Consider the following 26,665-nt stretch of genomic DNA (forward strand, 5'->3'; position numbering starts at 1 on the left):
TGAGCTTTCCTGCAGATTGGCTCATCCAGTCAAACTGCATAGGTCTTGAATAATGATGTAGCACAGTTTGAATTTCTGTTCTTCACACCTGAATCAGGTCACTGCGAGGGGAGGCGGTGAAGAGAGCGGTGGAGTGGGTGTCCAGGGCAGACAGGCAGTACCCCTGCCTTTGCACCAGGCTGGAGCTCGGCTTGGACTGGGAGTCTGTCACGCGCCAGCTGCTGGGCGCCGACTCGCTGCATGTGTGCTCCCCTCTGCGTCCCGTTCTGGAGAGGACCAGACCGATTTTAGCCCAGTGAGGGCCAGGGTTGCCTCTCCGGTGTTTCTCACCTCCTGCCTTTGTTACCCCAATCCCCCTACCTGTCCCATCTGTGCTCGAGCAGTCTCACCCCTACACCCCCAGCATTCTTACCCATAGTTCCCCCCTCCCCTACCTATGTCACCCCCTGCCCCCCACTCTTCCAACTCTACTACTGCCTCACCCCTGAAAGTTGCTGTAGGTGACTTTCTCAACAAACGCAATGTTGTGAAAACATTTAAATTTGATTTAAAGTCATAGCATCCGTTGGCCCAGCCCACAGAGAAAGTGACAGACTTTGATTGGTTCAGATTGTAAACCACTTTCTTTTTAAAAACAAGAATTCAGGCCAAATCCCTGGTTTTAGAATGCAGAATATGAGGGTATAAACACAGTTTATGGTGTTGGATTTCTCACAGCAGCTTTTTCTATGATTACTACAAATTAAGCATGACCGTTCCCCCATATCTTTCAGCTTTAACTCCTCAACCCTGCCCTTCCCCAATCTTTTTGTAATATCAATAAGGCTGAAACATCTTCAGCAAAGTGAATACTCAATCATTACTTTTTACTCAAACCATGTACTCACCTTAATACATACTTCTCACTCGAGTGATCCATCATATATTTTAATACACTCTGAAATTGTCTAATATTTGTTTGAAGCAATATATATATTTTCTTTTTTTTTTGGTCAGTAATTCATAGTTTGCTCAATAATTATCCTGCTTTCTGTCGAAAATACATGCATTTCTGGGGCTGCTTGGTGGCTCATTCAGTTAAGACTCCACACTGTGTCAAATCTGGACTGTGCCAGTGCTGACTGTGGCCGGTGGCTCCATAGGGTGACCTGCAGTTGCTGATTACAACAATCAGGATACGAGAGGGTTCGGTTGGATTTCTCTGTAGCAACCATGAACTACATGCCAAAACCACACGAAAGGTCTTCTTCCAACTCCAGTTAAATGTGAGCTTCCCTGCGGTGTGAAAAGAAGTAGAGTGGCGACACCATGTGTTTCGGAGGAGAACCGCAGTTGTCTACACTCTCCCGAATTGGCAGTAGGGTTCGTGCATGAATGCAGGTGTGGCTGCAGATAACTGTAACTTCCTAATTAGGGTGGGAATTTTTTTTTTAAAAGGGAACTTTTGAGAGTGCTGAGAAAGGACTGATGCTCAGCTGAGAGAGTGAGGGGTTTAGCCACACTTGTGTTAACCTGTTATATGAATTCTCAGGTGGTACACACAGCATGTATTTTATGCTAGGTTGAGGAAAGACACAAATGACAAGGGATTATAACAATGCATGCCATTTGGTATTCTTATTACTCACGTTATCAGGGCTTGCTTCCATGTCTGTTTCATCCTGCCTGTTTCACCAACCTTCAGGCCAGGCCAGAGCATGCCAAGTCTTCACTTGTGCTTTCTGCTTTTCCACTGTTTTTGTCATACACCAAACAGGGCAAAAACGGGACTACATCTGTACTTAAATGCCTTCCCCACGTCCCGCTAGTTCTTGACTCTTCAGCAGGTTAACAAGAATGAGTGCGGTGTTGTGGCTTAGATAAGGTTATCGTATTTTCCTTATTTCTTGGGGGTACTGTTGTATGACGGTTTGAGAACTGGGCTTGGAACTGAAATGTTGTGATTCCCTGAGGGAGGCATCACCATTGCAGCCACACGCCAGATAATGTGTATTACATCAGTAAATGCCCAGCTGCATAGTTGAATTGTATGTAAATAGAATGTCAGCTGTATAGCTCTGTGTGTATTAGTGTCTACTAAATGCCTAAAATGTAAATGCTCGTGGAGATTTGGTACAAAGAAAACTTTTTAATGTGTCCTCCTCCTTGGAGAAATGTAGGCAGCATCTGGTTTGGCTGTGGGAGCCACAGGGCTATAGTTGCATTTGACTAAAGGAAATCCCTGGCACAAGGCTATTAGACTTTGTAGAACAAGCTTTGGCATGCCCTGCCCTGGTCCTAAAGTGGGAAATTGTGTGCTGTGAAGAAGGATATCAGATCAATTTACTTACATAGTTAATGTAGTGCATAAATTGAAATGGTTGTATACTCATTCTTAATGTGATACTCTTCAAATAATAAATTATATCAAAAGGAACTATCTCATTGGTTGGTTTTTTTTATGGTTGTTGATGTATTGTAAATTATAATGACTATCGTTCATTATAATTAAGACAGCAGTGCTGTCAAAAGATAAAACAATTATATTGCGCTGGCATTTCATACCTTCTTATAGGTTAGCTTTCTGCGGGACCTTTTACTACAAACCTTGATATTATTGGCTGACCAAAGATCGGAATCCCACGCCCCCTCAGACAGCTACCCGCCCAGTTCTTCTCACAATCCTGGAACGAAAAACAGTGCATCTTGCGGCCTGGGTGCAGTAGCGAACGCTCTTCAGTGCGTGCAAGTTTGATAAATATTCGGTAAGAATAAGGAAGTTAACACTGCTCACTGTAACAGAAAGAAACAATCAAACCGATCGAAATGGAAAAAACGGCTACCGGAGCCGAAAGGTCTGAACCAGGAGACAGCGAACAGGACGAGGAGGATGTGTACGAGGTGGAGAGTATTATTGACATGCGTACGGAGATGGTGAGTAATGTAGGGGGGTTGCCTGATCTTGGAAATAGCGGGTTGTTGCAGCTTTCAGGCACAACTGTCTTGCTTGTAAACTTTGGAAAGCGCTTTGAAAATGCCCGAAGGCCTTATGGCGAGGCGAATTTTTTCACAATTCGGTTGCAGAATTTATTGCCCCACATAACGTTACTTTTCTTTTGCTATAGAGAATCTGTGTATATCATTAGCTGCGCTACATTAGCTGGAACGCTTAACTGACTCGCCCTCACTGCAAGTTGGCGAAACGAAAGCGTGACTACAGTTGCCAAAACAACTGCCGGGTGATTGATTTATTTGGCTAACATTTAAGCGAAACTATAGTCAATTTAGCTTGGTTAGCAACTTTGCTTGCAAATCGATGTTGTGGTATAGTTTGCTACTTTGTAGCGTATTTTAGCTAGCTAGCTAGCTAGCCTAAGTTATATTCGTTTATTGTGACGTGCATAGCTAAATAATAACTATTCGTGAACTGTGACATAGCAAGCTATTCTACTCCATAACCTTTGGAGCGAGTGTGCTTTATACCAGCGTTGTGATGCATATAGAGTTAATTAGCTAACGCTGTAAAAAAAAAAAAGTTGTTTAAAAAAAAAAACAGTAAAAATGTTTGTGCATGTTTCTATTAATATTTGAGCAGTTAGCGATACGGGTTTGTGATTTTTTTTAAATGATCGATGCAGAGCCTGAGGATAAGGTTACTTACTGACATTGATGGAGCTCGCTAACCTTATTTTATATTATAAGTGGATACATTAGCTAATTTAGTGTGCCAGCTAGTACAGTTTTCAAGATAAACATATTTCATCGGCACTGCCCACTAATTATTTAGCAATTATATTGAAAAGGGAATTGTATCAAAATATCAAAAGATGCACTGTTTAAATTGAAATGCTTGAACATGAAGTTAGCTTTCAAAAGACGGCACGTGCACACACTGTAGTATTTCTTCAGTGTATTTTTTAAACTCTGTTTTCATTTGTTTCAAGACCAAATGGCATTGGTTTCTGAGAGTCATGTCTCAACAACAAAAAACCCATAACATTATGAGGTATAATCTCAGTTGATGCCGACGTTGGATTAGCCGGTTTTTAGGAATGCAGAAACAAAGTTTGTGTGACAACCCCCCACCACCCACGCTGCACGCGCTAGTAAGGTGTACATGGAATTTAAATGCAAAGCATTTCAAAGGTGCGAATCGCAGGTGAACGGCACAGATTAATTTAGGGCAGAGCTCTCACCCTCAGTTCGCTATTTCAGAAATACAATGGCCTGGGCTGCTATTTTGGCTTGTGCTGCTAAAACACTGACCAAATGATACCCCCCTCAGTCTGAAACTAAAGTCTCTGGTTAGAAAAAGAAAGGAATTGTGCAGTCTGAGACAGTGGAGTTCTCTGAGAGACTGCCCGAAGGGGGAAGGGCTTCTCTGACTGTAGACACACAGGGTATGACCTTCAGGACACAGACACTGCACCCCTTAATGTACACATGCACAGCAGGCACACAAGAGCAACTAGTCTTTTGGATACTTCTTAGTGAGGCTTAATTTTTAATGCCATTGTTGTATTGCCATGGTAATGGTGGCTGTACTACACTACTTCCTAGTGTCCTAGCTTGACTTACCATAACTCTCTGACCTATCCTATTCTTACTGTGTGAACAGGACTTATTGTGTTCATGGCTATTAATAATTGTTACATGATGAGTATTGTACCTTGTCGGACCTGTTTTTTTTGGTAGTTGCTCCAATGACCTTTGGTATGCACTTATTGTGTGTTGCTTTGGATAAAAGCATCTGCCAAATAAATGTAATGTAACTACTTACCTCCTATACTTTGTCTTGAGTGATTTTCGGAACTGCACTGGCAACTCTGGTTTAACCCTGAAAATGAGACACACAATTACAGTAGAGGACGGTGGTGGTTGTGAAGACGGTGTGGGGGGGGTATAGCAGTGCTGGCTCATTTGCACAACTTGACGCCATTAGGAGCAGCACTTTGTAGCGCCGCTGAAATGCTGCCAGTTAGTGTAAAGCACAACCTGAAATGCTGCTTGTCAGCATAAATTACAGCTGAAATGCGGCCTGTTAGTGTAAAAGCACAGCTGAAATGCTGCCTATCAGTGTAAAGCACAACCTGAAATGCTGCCTGTCAGCGTAAAGCACTGCTGAAATGCTGCTTGTTAGCCTAAAGGCCCTGAGCTCTGGACCTCGAGGCACTCCCACCATCAGCAGTTTACAGAGCTAAGCCCAGCCCCTGCCCTCTCAGATTACAGGGTCAAACACATTCACATCATCAATTTACTAAGTAGGTGTGTGTGAGATTAAATACCGCTCCTGAGAGGGAGCATGTGAAACTTTTTTTTTTTTTGTCTAAATAAAAAATAAAAATGTGACTGATTTGTATCCATGCCTTACTGAGAGAGAGAGTCTATGTTGGTGTGTGCTTGTGATCGTACGTGTGTATGGGGTAACGTTTGTTTGTGCTGCTACGATTATGAAGCAGTGAATGTGTGTGGTGTGTGTTGTTAATGTGGTGTGTGTGTATGTGTGTGAGAGTGTGGTGTGTATATGTTTGTGAGAGTGGTGTGTGTGTGTATGCTGAGTGTTTGTGGTGTGTGTAAGTGTGGTGTCCGTGTTTGTGTGTGTGAGTGTGGTGTGTGTGTTTGTGAGAGTGGTGTGTGTAAGCGTGGTGTCCGTGTTTGTGTGTGAGAGTGGTGTGTGTGTATGCTGAGTGTTTGTGGTGTGTGTAAGTGTGGTGTCCGTGTTTGTGTGAGTGTGGGGTGTGTGTGTGTATGCTGAGTGTTTGTGGTGTGTGTAAGTGTGGTGTCCGTGTGTGTGTGAGAGTGTGGTGTGTCTATGTTTGTGAGAGTGGTGTGTGTGTATGCTGAGTGTTTGTGGTGTGTGTAAGTGTGGTGTCCGTGTTTGTGTGTGTGTGAGAGTGTGGTGTGTGTGTGTATGCTGAGTGTTTGTGGTGTGTGTAAGTGTGGTGTCCGTGTTTGTGTGTGTGTGTGAGAGTGTGGTGTGTGTGTGTAAGCTCTGGTCCCCTGTCACAGAGAAGCTCAGTTGTCCCAGTGCCTTCGGCTCCAGGGGGCGGAGCCGGCACTGCAGCCACAGACAGGAAGTTCTGGCAGGCTGCCACTCCCAGCCATTCACAACTCAGCTGTCTGTCTACTGGGACTCGTGAGGATCTAGGGGCCTACTTAAACAACAAGAGGGGCGGGTGGGGGTGGGGGCGACTGATCTGGGTGGGGCTCTTTCATGTGGGGGGGGGGGGGGTGGTACACACAGAACGTTAGCACATTATATCACCTGCTCATGCCTGCTGTGGAAACTGCACACATTTGCACCTCTCAGGCGCCACCCACAGGCCTGACCCGATCGCGCGGCGCACTCTGTGAATGCGCTGCATTGTTATCCGCGTGCCATGCGGACTGGGTTGTGCCAGCACTGCCTGAATGCCAGTCTAGTCATTGTTGCTCCAGCAGCTGGCTGCAGACAGACAGGAATGAATGGGGGTGGGGGGCGGGGGGCAGCGCTGCAGGCGGTTTCTAGGCAACATGGCAAATGTTATAATCGTTTCCGAAATCTCACTGGTACAAACCCCCCGGGCCTGGTAGACCTGTTTCATGTCCTTAGGGGATGCAGGGAGGCTTCAAACGCAGCTAACAGACTCTGTTAAAAGGACCTCACAAATCAAAGGCTTCACGAGCATCTTTTGAACTCTTTGTTTTGCGTACTGTAATCACAGTATAAGAGTGCACGCTCATAGACCCCTCAGTGAAGCCAGTGCACCACCATTAAAACGGGAAAGACCGGAGAAAAGCTTTCATGTGCCATCATTATTCTTTTAAGACCTGGTTATTTTGGTTCTGTTTCAATTGACAGTGGCCTTATTTTCATGCTTGGCTAAATGTTTAACCTTTTCTTCAAAAATAGAAGTGTCTTCATATATAAGTTACAGGACATAGAATATTTATCCAGTCGGAATATTGTACCTTGAGGGGCACAGTACAAAGCTACACGAAGATGCAAAGAATAATGTATCTTACATTTAATTTTTTTGATGGGTATTTGCCTGAGCAGCTAAGAGACCTTGTATAAGGGTACGACGTCTTTGTGTTTGCTAGTTTCCAAACTTACATCTCTCTGATTATATCTGTACACATTCACTTTTCTGGGCATTTCCTGAATGACTGCCTGAATGGCTGGGCCTTCATCTGCTGATCCAGAATTTAATGTAACATGGTGCATATTATTACCACTTATTATTATTTAGCAAAGACTTTATCCTGAGCCACTTACTGCGTGCAATGGGACAATAGGCTAAATGTTGATACAGTGTGGAGTCGATATGAGTATAGGCTAGTACTGCTTCAGATTTATATGAGGATAGATTCTGTAAAGTCGGTTGGAATGTGTTGCGATGCAACTCACTCCATTTTAAATTCTCCCCCCGCCCCCTCCCCAGGGCGAGGTCCTGTACCGCGTCCGGTGGAAGAACTACACCTCCGACGATGACACCTGGGAGCCGGAGGCTAACCTGGAGGACTGCAGGGAGGTGCTGCTGGCCTTCAGGAAGAAGGTGGCCGAGAGCACCGCCATGACAGAAACGCCTGTGGTGAGTCTGAAAGTGCCAGCGTCAGTGTTCACCAGAGGCGTGCAGCTGCTTGTGGATGCGTTTTAGCCTGCAGTGCTAGGGTCCGTGGGAAGCTTAGAGTGCCACTGCGGTTCACCAGCATGACCCTTCTCACATAGCGGAGCAGCCGCACTGGAGCCACTGGCTCGCCAGGCCTGACCGTAGGCTGTTGTTTGGCGCTGTCTGCACTTGCTGTTGTCGCGGCGGTTTAGCGGAAACGTGACAGGAATTTTAAGCTTGCGAAGAAGAACCGCTGCGGGGTGACCGGCGTACAAAGATAGACACCTCGCCGGATCACTGCCAGGTTCCGCCCCCGTCCGCTGACCCGACGTGACCCAACCGGGCCCTCGCTAAGCCCCGCTGTTTCAGCAGAGGCCTGGGCCCTGTCAGGGCTGTTTGGGGCGCCCCCTAATCCTGTTTAAATCTCTGGAAATGAACCACAGGTGGAGGCGGCGTGGGCGGTTGACTCTAGTGCAGAGCAGGAACGTCAGCTGGCAGTGGCGTCCAGGGGCATTGTGGGAACCCAAGAGGAAGAGGAGCAGGTGCAGTTGACAGCCAGTGGGCTGCAGAGGGACCTGGCCCCCAAGGTAAGTGCCTGTGCCCCGCCCCCTGTGTGTCTCACCAGCACAGGGATTGGTGGAAGCCCCCTGTGGGTCTGCAACCTGTCCAATAGGAGCTCAGTGAGGCGAATCTGAACTCTGGGGACAGGAGAACAGCAGCACTGTGAGCCTGATGTCTGCAGTTCTCTTTCTGTTTAATCCGTGTGCGGGCAAAAGGGAGGTTTTCCTCACTGCTGCGCTTGAATTCAGTGTGGGGTTAACGCTACCATGGGGAAATCTCTCAGTGATCTTCCACTGTGGGTCTCAAAAAAAAAAAAAAAAAAACATTGAATAGATTGAATTTCCTACTGATCTGGCCTCAACATATTTTGATGTCATCCAAGTTTACTGTGATGTATTTCCTATTATCATGTGAATGGGTGCCACCATAATGATTGATACGGTCTTTGCCATAAAATGCATTCCAGTGTAGCACTTCAGATGTAAATGAACAGAATTGTGCACTGGGCATGATGTATCAGTATAGTCACTGTGAGCTTGGAGGAGGGTAATGTGTGTGTGCGTAATGTAATGCGTCCAGGATAAGTGTTGGGGCTGAGAGATGATTCTGAGCTGGGTCAGCAGGTCACAGAATCATCCAGCTGATGTGTGCTGAGATTTATGTTGTAAAATGGTTGCTGTGTGTAACCCTGCTCAGTGCTCCATGCATGTAGGGAGAATTGAAGCTTTATGAGATGCTGAGATGAAGGCTTGCATAGAAATATAATCCATAATTAGACCACTATATATGAATGGTAGATGAACACAAGTACTTGTTAGGGAAAAAAAACCTTCCCTGTATTTTTGTAGAGGTTGTTTGCCTGAAAACCCTTGGAGAACCAAGCTACTGCAAATTATGCAACCAAGTAGCCTGTCTCTGCTGGGATGCTGCTGTATTCTAGTTTTAAATACATAACTTGACATCTTAGATATTTAATAAAGTTTTGACTAAAGAATGCTATTCCTTTTATCTCTTCTTCCACTAGAAACTGCCAATGAAGAGTGACCTGTTCAATGCCGACCTCGAGAGCGATAGCGACAAGGACAACGCGTCATCCCCAAGAAAGAAGAAAAAGAATTTAGTGGAGGACCTTACTCTAGAAATACATACGAGTAAGAAGAAAAAGCAAAAGGAAAAGAAAAAATGTAAACAGGAGAAGGTGCTGCCGGGGCCAGAGCCCGACAGGAACGAGATGGAGGACGAGGACAGCGTGTCGACTCCAGCGCCACCTCGTACCCACGACACCCTTGAGACCAAGCGGGCCTTGGAGCCTGACGAGGAGGAGGAGGAGGCCATCATTAACCCCAAGAAACGGAAGAAAGAGAAGTCCAAAGAGGGTGGGAAGCACAGGAGAGAAGAAGCCAAAGACGCAAGGAAGCACGAGAAAGAGAGCCGAGAGGGGAAAAAGAGGAAGGAGCACTGGAACATTCTGGATTCCAGCGAGGAGGCGGATGAGTCGGCCGCCACCGAGGGCGAGCTGAGCAAAGCTTCAGAAACGCAGACCGTGAAGACCATTAAACCAGCAGGGAAGCCCCAGTGCGCACAGGGGGACGAGCTGTCAACCTCGAAGGCCAAGCAGAAGCAAAGCAAGCCAGGGCTGAAGCTACAGGGTATCAGAGACCTCATTCAGGAGAAGAAGAGCAAGAAGCCCCAGGCTCCATCCAGTCAGAAGGAGAGTGCCCAACGGAGGCTAAAAAACCTGATGAACCTCAAGAGCCAGGGCAAGGCCCCCAGGAGCGGGACAGAAGACGAGCCCAGCCGCATCTCCTCAGACTCCAGTGACGTGGCCCCCATCATCTCCGTCAAGAGGAAGAGCAAGAGCAAAGTGCTGGATGCTGCCATCCAGGGCACGTTGTCCTCGTCCGCCTCCTCTTCCTCCTCCTCCTCATCCTCAGCTGCTGTTGCCACCAAGGAGGATGAGGCCAAACCGCTGGGCGGGTCAGCCTCGGGCCCGAAGGGCAAGTCCTCATCCTCGGCAAAACTGGAGGATGCAGTTGAGAAGGACATGCCTGCGTCAACTAATCTGTTTGAGAAGTTCCTGCTGAACTGCGAGGCCAAGGACAGGTTGCCACGGAAGCAGAGCACACATTCCACCGCCCCAGAGATCCAAGCCGAACAGGCCAAAACTGCCACACCAAAGGTACTACTCCTCACGTCTGACTACAGCCCTCAACTGACTGCTGTGTTTTAGCACTGAACACAACACAACAAAAACGATGATGTGCAAGACAGGCCAACAAACTTAGTTAAAGTCTGACTGGATATTATCTGTTCTGGGTGATTTGTGTCACAGGTGTGTTTATAAACGCTGGTCAGGTTCTCGTTCTCAGAAAAGGTACATGGGGGGGTAACCGATGACGACAAGTGTGATGGCCAGGTGACATGTGACGTGAAACATGCAATGCTGTTTCTGCAGACCACGGGGAAGGCTGAGAGAAAAATGAAAACTTTGAAGGAATCGCTGGCCCAGAAACCGGTCCCTGACAAGATCGAGAAGGCCAAGAAGGACACCAAAATCCCAGAGGGTGAGCTGAAGGGGACCTGAAGTTGGAGCGTACGAGGGACACTGGCACCTCATGCTGTCTTCTAGACCTTTTAGTCAATGGATGTTTACTCATTTATTTAAATTAATTAGTCAATTGTCTCTATCTGAAGTGTCTATCTTTGTCCTTTTTTGTGTTATGATAGCCACACATTGTGAAAATACACCAGATTAAGCTATCTGAACAGTACTTTGCTTTAAGCTACCTGAGCAGTGTGCACTGAGAATGAAATGATCTGAAATAAATGTTCAGCTGTGTGTGCGGAACGGTTGTCCCCCAGCGAGGCTTGACTGATGTGTGTCCGCAGCTCCGGGCCCGGCACAGAACCCCGCCATCTTGGAGGTGGAGGAGAAGCGGGAGACCAGCGAGAGGAGCGACGGCCAGGGCGCGAGACGAGAGAAGAACGACAGACAGGCGGAGAGGAGGGAGCGGACGGACGCGCCGGGACAGCAGAGGGCAGAAGAGGCAACTGAGCTCAGAGCGACAGGGCTACCCGGAGAGAAACCCGGGGAGGTGCGAGAGTGCAAACAGAGGGGGGAGGAGCAGAGGGAGAGGAGGGAGAGGGCCGAGGACGTGCGGGGTTGCCGGTGGGAGAGGAAGGCAGCGGAGGTGGCGTCCCCCGAGCCGATGGACGAGGCGGCTGCACCCGGGAGGATGAAAGAGAGGAGGAGGAGGCAGGACAGTGAGCCACGCCTCTATATCGCCTGCGAAGACAATCAGGACCCTCAGGACCTGCTGGGGCACACCGACAGGACTAAAGAGCTAAACCCCGCAGGTTGGTTGTGCTTATTATGTACAGCCTGAGGCCTTCATGCAACTGCTGCCTCAGTACTGTGTTTCACTGGTAATTTACTCAAATTGCCCCCTCATTGTACCGTGTATATGAACTAGCCAAAGCATCAAATCGCAGAGCAACGTCCTATCCTGGGTGTGGAGATGCACAACTATCCTGGGTGTCATGCATTTTCTATAGATGATGAAATCAGAATGAAATACCACTTAAAATCCTGCATGTGTTTAGGTTGGGTTATTGTGTCCAGTGAGACACTGTATTACTAAAGAGCTTCTGTTACTCCAGTAAAGAGATTCTAAAGGGAAGTAAATCTGCCGAGATGAGGGTGAGCGCCTACAGCGTAGCCTAATGTAATGATTCATGTGGTACGTACTCTGTTGGGCAGACAGGGGCCAAACGCCTCTGAACATCGGGGTAGATCTCAAACTGGACTGGATGACCCTGGAGGACTTCCAGAAACACCTGAACGGAGATGATGAGATTCTATCTGCCGTAGCCTTATCTCCAAGTGAGTTTCTGTCTGACTCAAACTTGCCGCAAAGTCCACAACTTTGATCATTTTTAAGGTACACACACACACACACACCAAGTACACCTTCTAGTGAGCCTCTCAGAGATGCATCATATCAGGCCGTTTTTTTTGTTGACTGTCGTGTAATGATTCCATGCTGTGTGACGGAAAGTGCTGAATAATTACTAATTTGTAGCCAATTGTGGTTAAGAGTGTCACCACTGACAAATCTCTCTCACCGTTTCATCCAGGTGAACTCCGGGATGCAGTCAAAAGTGGAGACTACCTGGCAGTAAAACTTGCACTCAGCTCTAAAGAGGACTACAATCTGGACCAGGAGGTAAAGCCTCAGTTCCGTTGGCCCAGAAGCCCAGCTGTGTATCGTATTTATGGGTTACACAAGAGATATGGAGGCTGTGCACAGGCTGCTATTTAACACTGATCCTAAACTAAACTACATATTAAAGTTGTATAGCTAAATGTAATTTGGTTCTGAACATTGTTGGCCCTGCATAGTTATTCAGTGTGCTGTGAAACCAGTAGCAGATTTAACTGACCATCCATAGACCTGCACAATGTATCGAATCGTAGTCTTTTTAAGTGTAATAAGAACAACTGCCACCGTGGGGCATGTCGTTTTTTCTTTAATCTTACCTCATGCAATAGTAAACAGAGAAATGTAAGAGGCCATGTGAAATGTGTCTGAAAAAACTTTATCACTGATATCTATTTAGTGTTGATAAGACAGCCAATCAGCAGCAAGGTCGTAGAGCTTCTATGTGATCATGTGACTTGCTTTTTCAGTCACATGGAAGCTGCAAGGCCTTGCTGATTATTGTCAGTTTTATGAGCACCCAATGGATGTCACTGATGTTTTCTCTTCCCAGAAGCATTTAACATGGCCTCTGGCGTTTGGTTGTGCACTATTGCGTCAGGTATGAGTAAAGAAAAATGATACAGGAATGTACCTTTACCTTTTGTTAGCCCCTCTGTCGGTGTCCTGGTGAGGTTCACAGCTGCGCAGACTCTGCTTAGCCTTATGTTAGTGTAGACTGCGGCACTGCACGAGGTGTTGCTGATGTGACGGGTGCGCCCCCTGCAGGACTCGAGCGGGATGTCGCTGACCATGCTGGCAGCCGCGGGAGGGCAGGACGACATCCTGCGGCTGCTGATCAGGAGGGGCGTGAAGGTCAACGGCCGGCAGAAGAACGGCACCACCGCGCTCATGCACGCGGCTGAGAAGGTACTGCAGCAGGGGTGCGTGCGTGCGTGTGTGCATGCAGTTTCTCTCCAACCTGTGTGTGATCCTGTGTGCAGTTCCCCCCTAATCTCAGTTATCCTGTGTGCGCGCATACATGCGTGCGCTTGAGCAGTCACTCTAACCTGTGCGGTCCTGTGTGGCAGAACTTCCTGTCGACCGTGGCCATTCTCCTGGAGGCAGGGGCCTACCTCAATGCGCAGACACTGGGCGGTGAGACAGCCCTCATGAAGGTGAGGAGCATCATGGGAAATGCATGTCATTTCATTGCTCAACACACCGTCTGCTGATTAAAGCCTGAAAGCGCTGAGCTTGAGCATATAAAATACTGGCACTGGGAAGCCAAAGATAAACATGTACTCACAGATGTGAGGCCTACCCATGTGTCACATCCTGTTTTCTGCCTTCATACATCACTGGATGAAGGGATGTGCCATAGCAGGTGAGCTGAGGGGTTGTTGGGAAGAAAGTAAGAGAACACCGAATCACATTGATTCGTCCACCATTTCTGTCAGACTTGATACTAAGCAGGAGTGTAAAACATGAGCTGAATTGTCATGTGACCCAAAGGAGCCTATTGAAAGACTGGTTATGCCCCCTGAGAGCCTGTCCCTGTGCGTATGCGTCCTGCTAAAGAGCAGGCGTCCTCGTGCTGTGCCCCTAACGACGGCTGTGTTTTCAGGCCTGCAAGCGGGGGAATGCGGACGTGGTGCGCCTCCTGCTGGAGCAGGGGGCCGACTGCAACATCCTGTCCAAGCACCAGAACAACGCCCTGCATTTCGCCAAGCTCAGCAACAATGTGATCGTCTACGACCACGTCAAGGACCACATGACCCTGTGAGTCCATGCCACGTGACCTCGCTGCATGGTTTACTGAAGGTTATTTTCCTCCAGGGTTTGATAACGGAGTCTATACCCGGAATCCTTCACTGAACATTCTAATACTGATGTAACAGTCACTACTGGTAATTGAAAACAATGTTGTTCTAGAACACTGACTTAATTAATTAATTAATAAAATTTCTGCCAAGGGTTAAAGAGCAAGTGTGTAATTTTGGAAGTGTTTTCTTTTGTACTGGAATGACTAGAGTAGATTTCTCTGTGCTGATAACCTGAAATGCTCAATTGGATAGTCTATAGAGGTATACCTTTTGGTCGAGATTGCAAGCAGTCTTCTTTGACGTCAAATGCAAGTGTGAGCGTCAAATTGCGGGCTAACTTTGAAGTGGAACTGAGCCCAGACCTGGTGAACAGGACTGTGTGACAAGTGACCCTGAGCCCTGTCCTGGGCACACGCAGGCTTTCCAGTGTGGCGGAGGAGACCATCCGGGCCTACTTCGAGACCCGGCTGGCCCTGCTGGAGCCTGTCTTCCCCCTGGCCTGCCACCGACTCTGCGAGGGTCCCGACTTCTCCCTGGAGTTCAACTACAAACCACCCCCACACAGCCCCGTGGAGGGTACGAGAGCTTTCACACGCGCACATACACAAAAACACAATTGCACACCCGTATATACACTCACAAACGCACACGTACACACACACTCACGCATGCACATATCCACACAACCCCACATACACAAATTTCTGAAGGCCTGTTTGACGTTTATGTTAGGCTAATTCTGAACGCATTGCAAGCATTGCTGAGGATGTCATTAGTACCACCACTACCACCACGGTGCAGAATGTGGAGCTGTCCTTGGAAATGCAGTGTTTTAAGATCCCACACGCAGCGTATAGTGAATCACTGGTAAAGCTTGCTGCAGTGCTGGCACGGTGTGGAGCTAGCACAACGCCGTGCATAAACAGACCGGGCAGGTTCTGCCAGTTAGCGGCTGACGCTTGCACAATATTACACTTACCTTCCCAACGGCTTCATCCCAAGCTGGAGCGAGCTGCTGAGTCTCGTCTCTCTCTCCGGCAGGGTCGGGGATTCTCCTCTTCGTCTTCCACGCCAACTTCCTGAGCGAGATCACGGCGAGGCTGTGCGGACCCTGCAGTGTCCACGCCGTGGTGCTCAACGACAAGTTCCAGCTGCCAATCTTCCTGGTACGCACGGGGGCTCAGGAGCCAGGCCTGGGGTCTCGGCTAAGCTCAATCTATGGTGATAGCACTCAGTGTAGCAGGGCAACCCAGAGGGAGAACTACCGTTCTAAATACGATGATATCGTGTGTAATACACAGATGGGGTTGAAAAGGTGTACAGGCCTTTAGGTGGAGGATGCTACATCTCCAAGTTATTTCGCTTACAGAAGGAACACGTGTTGTATCTGACACATATTGCTGTCATTCATCCCACGATCGCCATCCATTTACAAGTCAAAGTCATCGCAGCAGACCTTAGAGGTGAATGGTTGCTCAGATGGAAAGTAGTGGGTTTCAGTCTGTTACTTTTCCTTCTGTCTTCAGTGAAGAGAAACCTGTAAAAATACCATGCTCACCCACTCCAGTAATGCAGCTCCAGGGGAGTGGAGAGAGGGAGGCTAAAGATGAGCGCAGCTTCTGAGTTAGTCGCCTTTGTTTCAACAGGGGCAGGTCAGCCAGGGACCTCACAGCAGCCTTAGTGAGGTAAGCTAAGAGCAGAGAGAGATCTTACAGCAGCCTTAGTGAGGTAAGCTAAGAGCAGAGAGAGATCTTACAGCAGCCTTAGTGAGGTAAGCCAAGAGCAGAGAGAGATTTTACAGCAGCCTTAGTGAGGTAAGCTAAGAGCAGAAAGAGATCTTACAGCAGCCTTAGTGAGGTAAGCTAAGAGCAGAGAGAGATCTTACAGCAGCCTTAGTGAGGTAAGCCAAGAGCAGAGAGAGATGTTACAGCAGCCTTAGTGAGGTAAGCCAAGAGCAGAGAGAGATCTTACAGCAGCCTTAGTGAGGTAAGCTAAGAGCAGAGAGATCTTACAGCAGCCTTAGTGAGGTAAGCTAAGAGCAGAGAGATCTTACAGCAGCCTTAGTGAGGTAAGCTAAGAGCAGAGAGAGATCTTACAGCAGCCTTAGTGAGGTAAGCTAAGAGCAGAGAGAGATCTTACAGCAGCCTTAGTGAGGTAAGCTAAGAGCAGAGAGAGATCTTACAGCAGCCTTAGTGAGGTAAGCCAAGAGCAGAGAGAGATCTTACAGCAGCCTTAGTGAGGTAAGCTAAGAGCACAGAGAGATCTTACAGCAGCCTTAGTGAGGTAAGCTAAGAGCAGAGAGAGATCTTACAGCAGCCTTAGTGAGGTAAGCCAAGAGCAGAGAGAGATCTTACAGCAGCCTTAGTGAGGTAAGCTAAGAGCAGAAGCGGGGATCCATTGCAGGTCCCCTGTAATACGGCTACAGGATCACAGGCACTTTTGATCAAGAGGTGGGAAAGATGCTTCCTTTTAAAATTGCTATGGATAAACTAAACTACTGTAGTAACCAGCACTGTATTTAGATGGTATTTAAAGCCTTTTACTCGAATTACAGCCTGTTTCTGATGAGTCATGTGAGCCCTGTTTCTACCGACAGGACAGCCACTTCATCTACTCCTTCAGCCCTGTGCCGGGTACCAATAAGCTCTTCATACGACTGGCAGAGTCCCCGACCGCCAAGGTGAGAGAGCGGATGGGGCTAGATGCTGGCTGCCATTGGTCAGTTTGTTCAGATCTGAATGCTCTTGACTGAACATTCTAATGCTAATGTAACAATCACTACAGGTAACTGAAAGCAATGGAGTCCTACAACACTGAACCTGCTGTTCAGAGAGATAAAGCAGAGCATGAATCAATTTAAGCCAATGGCTTTGTTACAGATTGAAAGATTATTCAGTTGAAGTTGAGAACACTGCTGTTATTTCAAATCCACCTACAATAATGCAACAGGCAGAACTGGTCACCCAGCTTCTAGGGTTACTGCTGTGTGACGCGAGCTTGTCTTCAGTTCTCTTTAAACGAGTGCTTTCGCGCAGCGTGCCATTTCATTAATCTGGTGCACTCCCGCAGGTCAAGCTGCTGATCTGCGCGTACAGAGTACAGGTGCAGTGATGCGCAGCCCTCAGGTCAAAGGTCACGTTCGGCCCAGCCCGAGCACGGGGGGGGGGGTCCAAACCCTGCAGGAGGACTTCTGCCAAAGAGCACAGACGAGTCACAGGTGCCACGTCCGTTTCTCCAGCGAGGACAGCGACCACATTCTAGAACACCAAAGGTGAAGCGCGACACCAGGATGCATTTGGGACTGTGACCAATTTTTCAAAGGTCACGGACGTATTGTGCGTTCTGTTGGGAGCTGCCTTTCCCCAGAGAGAACCGTGAAACATGGTTTGAGTTGGTTTGAGTTTCCTTTGCTCCTTGCGAACCGCGCAAGATAAAAAGAAGCCATCATTCTCAGGGTAGTCAGCTGAAGATGGCGGGACTGTTCAAACTGGGGACTCTTTATTGTCAAAAGGCCAGTTGTGTGGGTCCTGATGATTGGTCTTTTATTATTTATTACCTCAGAGTTACCGGCTCTTTTCACACGGTCTCCCTTTGGTCCGAGAGACGCAGGCTGTGTGGAGACGAGTAACTGCAGGCAGCTGTCAGTCCGTCTGTCTGTCTGTCTGCACACACCAGGCCAGGCGGCGGCCCTCCGGACCAGGTTCTCACGCCACAAATTCACTCAGCAGTTTGCCTTTAAGCATTTTGCTAATTTTTATATTTTGGTTAAAGTTAGGTAACGGCTAGATTTTTTGTTCAGAATGTTCTAGGGAATAAGACCTCATAGGAGGCAGGTTAAGTTCATGCATTTCATGTTGCCGTGAGAGGATGAAGTGAGAATACTATGTAATTTACAGCAAATGGTTTGACTGATGGAAAAGTAGCATCTCCATTTTGGTAGCACTGTTAGAATCGGGACACTGTTAATATTCACGGCCGTGCAGACCTGTCTGGTGATCCAGATCAGGTTTTGTTTGAACGCTGGATACCTATGGCCTATAAAGTATTTTAAAACCAAATTAAACAAGGGCATATCATAACACCTGCCGCAAATTTGACATTGATACTTTCCAACTGTAAAAAAAGACTTCAACGTCTGACAATTGTTGCTGTATAGTGTGGCACCAGCAGGCAGAGAGAGCTTGAGTCCAGATAAGCATCAACTTATAAAAAAATATATTTATTTGTGTAAGGGAATGCATAAGTATTCACTGTGCAGGTCCTTTAACTGGACATATTATGGCACTTTGCTTATGGGTCCAGACCCCACTACCTTCATAGTCCTCTGATAACTGGGGGTCCATTTCCTGTTCTGTAACGGATGTATATAGTGTATCTTTTCATGAAAATATTTTCTTTTTATCAATGTAAAAAGAACCCTAGGCGTGTTTTACAGTTTAGTTTTGTTAAACATACATTAAAGCCATTACCAACCTCCATATTGCATGTCTCCTGGCCGTGAATGTCATACACAGGGCTGATGCGTTTCCTCCCAGTGCATGAAAAAGCCAAATCATTCACACCAGCCTTGCTTCACCTCAGCCACACCTTCACCTTCACTCACTTTCATAATAAAGCACCAAGCTCTGAAAGTAGTTTTTTGGAAAATGTTTAATGAGAAACCATAAACAATGCAAATCAGTTTTAACTGAAGGTGGAGTACGGTATGTAGGGGGGCACTTACCTGCTTCTGTTCTGTCTGATGGCCGAACAGATGGATGGATCGGAAGGGTGCGTTTCACCTGCTGTATTTGCAATATAATGCCCATGGGCAGCCTTCTGCACGTCAGCCTAGCTTCACTGTCCTACATTTTTATTTCAACACTAGAAGCCGCAGACGGCTGACAGGCAAAGAACCACATGTGAGCCCAGTGTCTGTCTGGTGCTTCATGTCCAATAGGAAAGAAGCACAATGAAATGGAACCTGGACACAAGGGGGGCAGGCTGAGCAGAATCACTGAAGTGTAGACCTATAACCTTCCATTACCTATTCCCACTTATTCCTGGTCAGTGTCATGGAAGGTGCTGGAGCCTATCCCAGCATGCAGCGGGCGAGAGGCAGGAAGAGTAGACCTATATTTACAGTGTAATTCAATCACTACACCAAGTTTACCTCTAGGTGCTTAAGGTGAGCTCCATATCTCAGGAGACTGGGTTTAATAATGAATATCAAGATTTATATTTTATGTATGTTTTAAAATGGAATTACTAGGGCATGTACTTTTTCCAGTTTATTAAAAAAATGCTTAAATTTACCGAGTGTGAAAAATGTAAGCTATGTACACGGAAGCTGAGGTCAGGGTCCTCACCACTCATCTGAAGCAAAACAGGTAACATCGCCGCTGTCCTCAGCATCCCAGAGAACACCTGTAAAAAAAGAGAAAAAACGCGCTAAAAACATGGAACCAAAAAAACAGGCCTCAAACACAGAACAGCAAGACAAACACTCTCCCAGTGCATGCTGGGAACCAACTCAAGAAGGAAGAAACCAGTTTTGAACCAAATCTCACGCTCTCATGGAGTCAGTGAAGGGTTAACCACAGGAATAAGGCCAAAAAATGCCAGAACATGAGTTTACATCAACTCGCCAAACTATATACGCTGGTGCATTGTAATTTACACACAGCCAAACTGATTTCCAATATTCCAACAGTAACAAAGAGATAAAACTCATATAAAGTTCACAAATGTGATGGGGTACATGGGTACTTCAGAGTGAAGGAAACTAGAGGTCAGAGAGCCAGAGAGAGGAGAGAAGCTGAGGAACCACACATACTAGAGTATATCTGTTCTAAATCCATTTAAGAGGCTGTCTCACTCTCACTCACAGCAAGCAGTCACATCACTGGTGTCTTCCTAGATCAAGGTTGCAAGTCACTCATGAGGAATCATCATTGTTGCTTAACTGCACAAGCCCATAATATGAAAATGTATTCTGTCATTCTGATTTATCCAGTACATTAAGCACACTTTCTGCCACGTGGCACACTGCTTCTTAAGAAAGAAACCTTTAGACTGGCGAACACATAAAAGTGCAATGCTCGATGGCCTTTGGTTCACCTAAGCCTGTTCTGACACCCGATTTGCATGAATCCCAGAAATAGGCCTGAGCCACATGTCCTGCCTTGACAGAATCTCTGGCAGAAGCCTCTCGCACTGAGCGGATGTGGCACCAAGGCCGTGGCTTTTGCTGGAAAGTTGTGCATAAAAATTTGTTTGAAAAATGCAATGCAGTTATTCCACAGAAAAGCCACTACTCAGGATGTTGAGTTTAAAAACATCAGGGTTGAAGGAGGTTCCACCGCCTTTCACGGTTATTAATGCATGCATCCTCTGGGACAGCTCATCCTTTTGTTTCACCTGTATTTAGTATAAAATGAATCGATCCTCTGTTACCTGAACATTGGCAATGGTCCGAATGGATAAACAAGGAGAGGTTGCAAGACTTACTAGCCTAATTTACATTGTTAATATTCCAGGTTAACATTGTAAATGAGGAGTATCTGGAGTATAACTTTTGTAATACTCCAGATGAGTTTTATAAAAGTAAAATCATAAGCTCGCTGTCCACCTGATTCAGCTTAAAGGTGCAACCCTGATTTTCCTCAATGTTAATAATTTACATGAGCCTACTGCAAAGACTGGAGACCTGTAGCCACTGTTGATTTCTAACACTACATACTCAATGTTCACCTAAAGTATTTAACTTTGCAACAAACATAAGAAGCCAAACAAGTTCCTGAAGCACAAGCTTCTCAATTTTATCAGAAAGGTAAAGCTGATCACATGAACCTGATGATGAGAAAGTAGGATTTTCAGACCTTTCATGGGTATGCAGCCTTGACCTATATGGACTTCAATGACCATAATGAACTGCAGAGCAATAGATAGAAATAGTTTTTGTTGGAATATTACACAATACATAAAAATAAATAGTACTGCATTGTAGAATGGCATTCTGTAGAATGTAAATATTATACAAAACAATTTCATTATATCATTTTCCTAATTCAGTATTAAGTATTACCATGTTATTGAAATGTTTTAATGAACAAGATGCTGACAACGGAACAACTGCGGTCAGTGTCATATGAGCTGCACCCATAGGTTGATAAGCCAAATCCCAAACAGGCACAGGTGCCTTTAAAGATTCTGTGAATTTCCCTCACTCTCAGGATCAGCTTTACCTGGAAGATATTTCAAATATTAGTTACTGCTGCTGCAACTAAAATAACACATTTCTCAACATGGACCTTTAAGGCACCAATTTCTAGTTTCTTTAAATTTTCAATGGTAGAGAAAATGTTTACCCACCACCAAGGAGTTTCACCTGTAGTGGAGAAGAATTGACCTGCTGTACAGAATACCAGGATAAAATTTCCAAGCGAGGTGACGCACATCAGTAATTCCATGGGAAATCACATCTGGCAAAAAGACATCTGGGAATGTTATATTACACCAAAGGAACGAAACTCTCATATGGAACAAAAGCAGAGATTCGGTTGGTACACAGTGCTGGATACATGAAGTGAAACGTTTTCACAATTTAATCATCGCAGAATAAAAATGTTATCAGTGACATGTAATCTTCACCACAACTCTCCTGTGCTGCTAAGGAAAATATGAAAGCTATGATTATATTATGGTTAAAAATTCAGGAAAATGTTCAAGCAGCGTGAAGCCTGAATTTGTTAAGATAAGAGGCTGAGTACTATATTAACAAACCCAAGTTCTGTGGCTTTTAACATGCTGCTAATAAAATAAAGAGTACAATATTAAGTCTTAGTAGAAAACTGGTGATACTGACCAAAGACAAAGGTCTGCTTTATGGCATAAGCAGTGTCATCAAGAGTTCATCAAGTCAAAGATAATATTCCTTGCATTATGACTAATGTAAGTACTGTATACATATTTTATATTGCACTGAAACAAATGAGATGTTTACCAGTTTAATATGCAAAGTGAGCAATATATGAAATATATATTTGGTTCTCTCATTCATGTGCTATTTCCCCAATTAATTAATTAGCATACATTATGACAACACTCATTTGTGGTGGATACTTGAAAAACTTGTGGAACGTAAATGCTTTTTTTCAGGGGGCATTCCTGTCCTTGATTGGTCTTACCATGCATTGTTTTTGTTACACCCCCCCCCCCCCGTTCTTTGGATCTCTGTAAAACACTCTGGGCTGCAAATGTGAGAAAAGTGTTGCACAAATAGTTACCTTCATTACATGCTGAAATGTATTCTCATTTTAAATAAAAAAACAGCTGTAGAAATGTGCCAGTCTAGTTTAAATCAGTCAGAGATGCACATTTAATGTCTTTCCAATGCCTTAAAATAAAGATAAGCCACAATGTAGGTCTTTATTTAATGACAAATAAAAATGTGGACTTATTGGTTTTCAGTTTTTCTTCTGAACTTGCATGTTCCCCAATGATGTAATCTGGAAGATATGACTTTGAATGCATAAAGGCAACATTTTTTTTTGTGCCAGTGAATCGTCTAGCATGGTTTTTTCAGAATCATTACACTGCATTGCAACCACTTAGCAGACAAGAGCGAACCGTAATCAGTGCATTCTAGTACACCTGATCAGTGTCAGGAATACAAAAACACGGTATCAGTAATCAAACACAAAGTTGTTCGTTCTTTAAAATTGTCAACGCAATGTTTTTTCCTCTTTGCCCTAAAATTTGACATGCTAAACTCTATTTTTGTAGAATATCCCACCCCTGAAACGTCCTCCGTAAATTTTGAAAATCCAAGATAAGCATGTGCGCATAGCTGCATTCTGCTGTACAGCATGGGGCTAATTCACACGTAGACTACAGGCAAGCGATTTACCCAGGGCCGGTTGATATTGCAGGATGAACTAGAAACAACCTGCAGATGGAATCCTTCCCTGAGGAGGCATGGTCAAAACAGTTGCATGGGCTGTGAGCACCAAGAAGGCTAAAACTTTTATTCATTAAATTGTAAAAAAAAAAAAAAAAAAAAAAAAGAGAGTGCAAGATGAATACCAGTGTGGATGCAAACATGAGAGTACATGACCCAAGAGTTCAACAGAATAATAATGAATGATAATCCCTGGCTTCTTCCTCCTCACTGTTTGACCCTACGGTGGATTTTTCTTTTGTTAATCTCAAGAAAGTAAATTCACTCACTACTTCCAACTGCTCTATCTGCTGCATTGTGGATAATTCATGTCTGAAACCTGACTGAGTGCAGCAGCTTTCCACGATCCATGCTGTTAAAGGATAAGGCCAGCGTAAGTTAATATTTTTCTAACGATTAAGGTTTCCAATGAAAAGACCGAAACTTGCCAAAAATTTACCCTACCAACAACTATTGTCCATCTAGCCAACAACATATAGGCAATTCGGGGTAAAATGTTTGCAAGTAGCAGCCACAGCAAAAAGATTAAAATGTGCAACACTTTTATTGTACACCTGTCTACCTTTAGGTACGCTTTTCGTCGTGATGTAAACTTTGCTTTTCCATCAACAAAAACGACATGGCCAAATGACAGCTAAATTGACCAGACTTTTCTTGTCCACATTTTTTCATATTTTCAGTGTGACACTTGGAAATGATAGCTGAATCATAGGTGAGTACTTCAAGATTCCAAATCTGCGCTTCTCATTTTTGCCCAAAATCACACCTGACAATATTTTTTAAGTTGAGCTGCATGATGTCCCCCCTTTACCGCATCGAGTCACAAATAAATTAAAAAACCAATGACATCAATATGACTAACAATCGCACAAATAGTTACGTTACATCAAGACAACTGAAGTAAAATAAACATTAAATAATAAACTTGTTCATTGTGTTTATTTTAGGAGGAAATGAGTATTCATCTTGAAAACAGTAAGCTTAAACACATAATGACAGCATGACAGGCGGTCAGTTTACTACCAAAGTTAGTGATACGCTTTAATATGATAGCTAGCCATATAAGGGGCATACACATTTCATAGTTTACAATGCAGTGAAATAGCTACTGAGATGCTAAAATAAATAAAATTGAAAAACAAAAAACTGTATAGTGTAGTGAAAAAGTATTCTTGATTTCCTCTATTATTGCATATTTGTCACTGAATGGTTTCAGATCTGTAGACAAAATGTAGTAGTAGACAAAGGGAAACAGAGTAAACACAAAACACATTTTTTTAATTATTTCAAAAAGGTTATCAAACACCCACGTCACCCATGCAAGAAATAATTGGCCCCTTAGTTACTCAATCAACCAATTAACCAAATTTAATTGATAACAAGATTTAGCGGAGTGAACATAGCCAGGCCTGTTCAATCTAAACTTTACTCATAAATAAAACCTAAACATCAGATTTAACACCACTAAGTTTCTATAAGCATACTATGCCACGATCAGATGGGAAATTCCTGAAGAGATAAGAAAAAAAAGTTAATGAAATATATCCATCAAAAAAGTGCTACAAAGTCATTTCTAAGGCTCTAGGATAGCCTCCAAACTACAGTGAGAGCAATTATCCCCAAATGGAGAACACTTGGAACAGTGGTGAATCTTCCCATGATTGATCGGCCTGCCAAAATTTCTCCTAGGGCGCAGTTACAAGTCATCCAGAAAGTCACGAACGATCCAAGAAGAACATCCGAAGAATTTCAGGCCCCTCTAGCCTCAGCTAAGGTCTGTTATCTAAGGTTATTATTCCACAATAAGAAAAACACTGGGCAAAAAATGGGATTTGCAGGATAGCAGCAAGGTCTTACATTTGCAAAAAAAACAACAAAAAAAACACCTGGATGAACCCCAAGTCTTTTGGGATAATTTTCCATGAACAGAGCTGTGGCACCTGAAATGAGCAGCTCATACTCAAAAACATATCAATTTGTCTGAATTAAAGTAGTTCTGCAAAGAAGAGTGGGCTCAAATTCCTCCACATTAACGTGAAAGACTAGGAAGTGTTTGGTTGCAGTTATTGCTGCAACCAAGTAAATAGGGTAATTACTTTTTTCACATGGGTGATATGGGTGTTTGAAAACTTTTTTCTATTAAATAAATGAAATTATTTACAAAATTTTCAATTTACTCAGGTTCCGTTTGACTAATATTACTTTTTGCCTAAAGATCTGAAACCATTCAGTTTGACAAAAATACAATAGAAGAAATCAGCAAATACTTTTCCACGGCACTGTAGCTGTTTACAGGTCAGTTGAAAATTAGTCAGTTGAAAATTCCTCTACAAATACGTAAAAAATAAACCAAGCAAACCTATGCCTGTCTCAACATGCATGTCTGGGGCTGGCAATGCAGCCTGAGATGAAAGCAGAAGAGCATGGAGGAACACACCAAAAATAAAGATGTAGCAGCAAGCTAAGCTATATTGGTCCATCAGCGACTGCTTGTGACAATAAAAGGGAACAAGATGGAAACATAGAGAATGATCAGCCCCCAATATATAGAGCTCAAGAGCTCTAGCACGCACACACACACAAACACACACACACACACACACACACACAAACAGGCACACACATGGCCCCATATACATACTGTGCAATGCAAAGACCGAATGACAGCTAAGCATACCCTGGGGTCAGCCAACACAGCTAAAAATGATTGCCTGGTGCAAAGTTAGGTTTTAGCTCTCAGCTAGAATGAGCTACAATTAGAAATGAACCACCTTCAATTAAAATTAAAACAAACTTTCACCAGTTCGCAAAACCTTACCTATCATTTAATTCGATTACTGATGCTTTCACTCATTATCTTGATAGCCATCAACATGTAGGTGGGGAAGCAGAGGATGGATACACACATACATTAAAAAAAAAAAAAAAAGGACATATTGAAAAATCACGTGATGTATAACATGATCACATTTCTGATTATACTGTAGATTAGGTAAATGGCAAATTTAGTATATAAGAACATGTCAAATTAGCCATGCTGGCTAATTTAACTCCATATGTCCCCACTGGGGTTGTTACTAAAGGCTTCACACAGTAATTGGCCAAGTTTGTGTACCATTCCCATAAAGTGGTGAACACAAATTCCCTTTTCTTCCAGCGAGTCAGTGAATTTAATTCAGTTAGTTGTCTGAGGTGTGTAGTCAGTTTCAGCAAGGCATTTCAGAGAAGGCACTACATACAGCAGCAACACCACACTACAACCCACCCCCACCACCACCCCCCCAACCCCCCAAAAAATCAGCACATTAACACTTGCAATTCATACGTCATCCTGAAGCAGTGAAAACAATAATATTTCATGGCATTCATTTGCTGTTAACATTGTGGTTGTTGTCTTAGTTAAAATATTAGCACTCTAGTTTCTAGGTTCCAAAGTAACAGCTGCAGCTGATGTCTCCAAGCAAGGAGATTAAGGATAAAACTAGAAGGAAAACACCAAAGTCCTTGAAACCTTTCGGACAGTTAAGCTTTTCTATCCACTGATTAATGTTGTTAGACAATTCTGTC

The 26,665-nt window shown here is 44.7% G+C and overlaps 3 protein-coding genes across 6 annotated transcripts in view; 2 read left to right on the plus strand and 1 right to left on the minus strand.

Moving 5' to 3' along the window:
• The window catches only part of parp4 (poly (ADP-ribose) polymerase family, member 4), a 24,852-nt gene extending 22,436 nt beyond the window's left edge, over positions 1–2,416 (plus strand). Inside the window, exon 36 of the mRNA XM_064311731.1 lies at positions 98–2,416. Within this exon, the coding sequence (XP_064167801.1) occupies positions 98–299 (202 nt within the window). The 3' untranslated portion in view covers positions 300–2,416. The remainder of the gene's footprint in view (positions 1–97) is intronic.
• The window catches only part of LOC135241397 (paraspeckle component 1-like), a 51,486-nt gene continuing 26,811 nt past the window's right edge, over positions 1,991–26,665 (minus strand). Inside the window, exons 7-11 of one of the 3 annotated variants that reach the window (XR_010325987.1) lie at positions 19,453–19,563; positions 18,881–18,941; positions 15,137–15,694; positions 4,760–4,816; positions 1,991–2,663 (exon numbers count right to left, since the gene is read on the minus strand). Coding sequence is in view for 2 of the 3 variants with exons in the window: in XM_064311736.1 (XP_064167806.1) it covers positions 18,753–18,941; positions 19,453–19,563 (300 nt within the window). In the remaining variant the exon portion in view is untranslated. Of the gene's footprint in view, positions 2,664–4,759; positions 4,817–15,136; positions 15,695–18,372; positions 19,564–26,665 lie in introns of those variants that run through there. The other 2 variants (XM_064311736.1, XM_064311738.1) reach the window with 2 other exon arrangements.
• mphosph8 (M-phase phosphoprotein 8) lies at positions 2,630–18,635 on the plus strand. Of its 2 annotated transcripts, XM_064311733.1 has the most exons (16): positions 2,630–2,913; positions 7,404–7,553; positions 8,015–8,158; positions 9,157–10,311; positions 10,588–10,696; positions 11,022–11,489; positions 11,893–12,015; positions 12,270–12,358; positions 13,121–13,261; positions 13,423–13,509; positions 13,959–14,113; positions 14,576–14,733; positions 15,199–15,323; positions 15,804–15,842; positions 16,754–16,837; positions 17,227–18,635. In XM_064311733.1, the coding sequence occupies exons 1-16, from the start codon at positions 2,806–2,808 to the stop codon at positions 17,266–17,268; spliced, it is 3,177 nt and encodes a 1,058-aa protein (XP_064167803.1). In that variant the 5' UTR covers positions 2,630–2,805; the 3' UTR covers positions 17,269–18,635. The 2 variants fall into 2 exon arrangements, with proteins under 2 accessions (XP_064167803.1, XP_064167804.1); XM_064311734.1 differs by lacking the exon at positions 15,804–15,842.

The sequence above is a fragment of the Anguilla rostrata genome, chromosome 15, assembly GCF_018555375.3.
Source record: "Anguilla rostrata isolate EN2019 chromosome 15, ASM1855537v3, whole genome shotgun sequence".
In the NCBI taxonomy this organism is placed as follows: domain Eukaryota; kingdom Metazoa; phylum Chordata; class Actinopteri; order Anguilliformes; family Anguillidae; genus Anguilla; species Anguilla rostrata.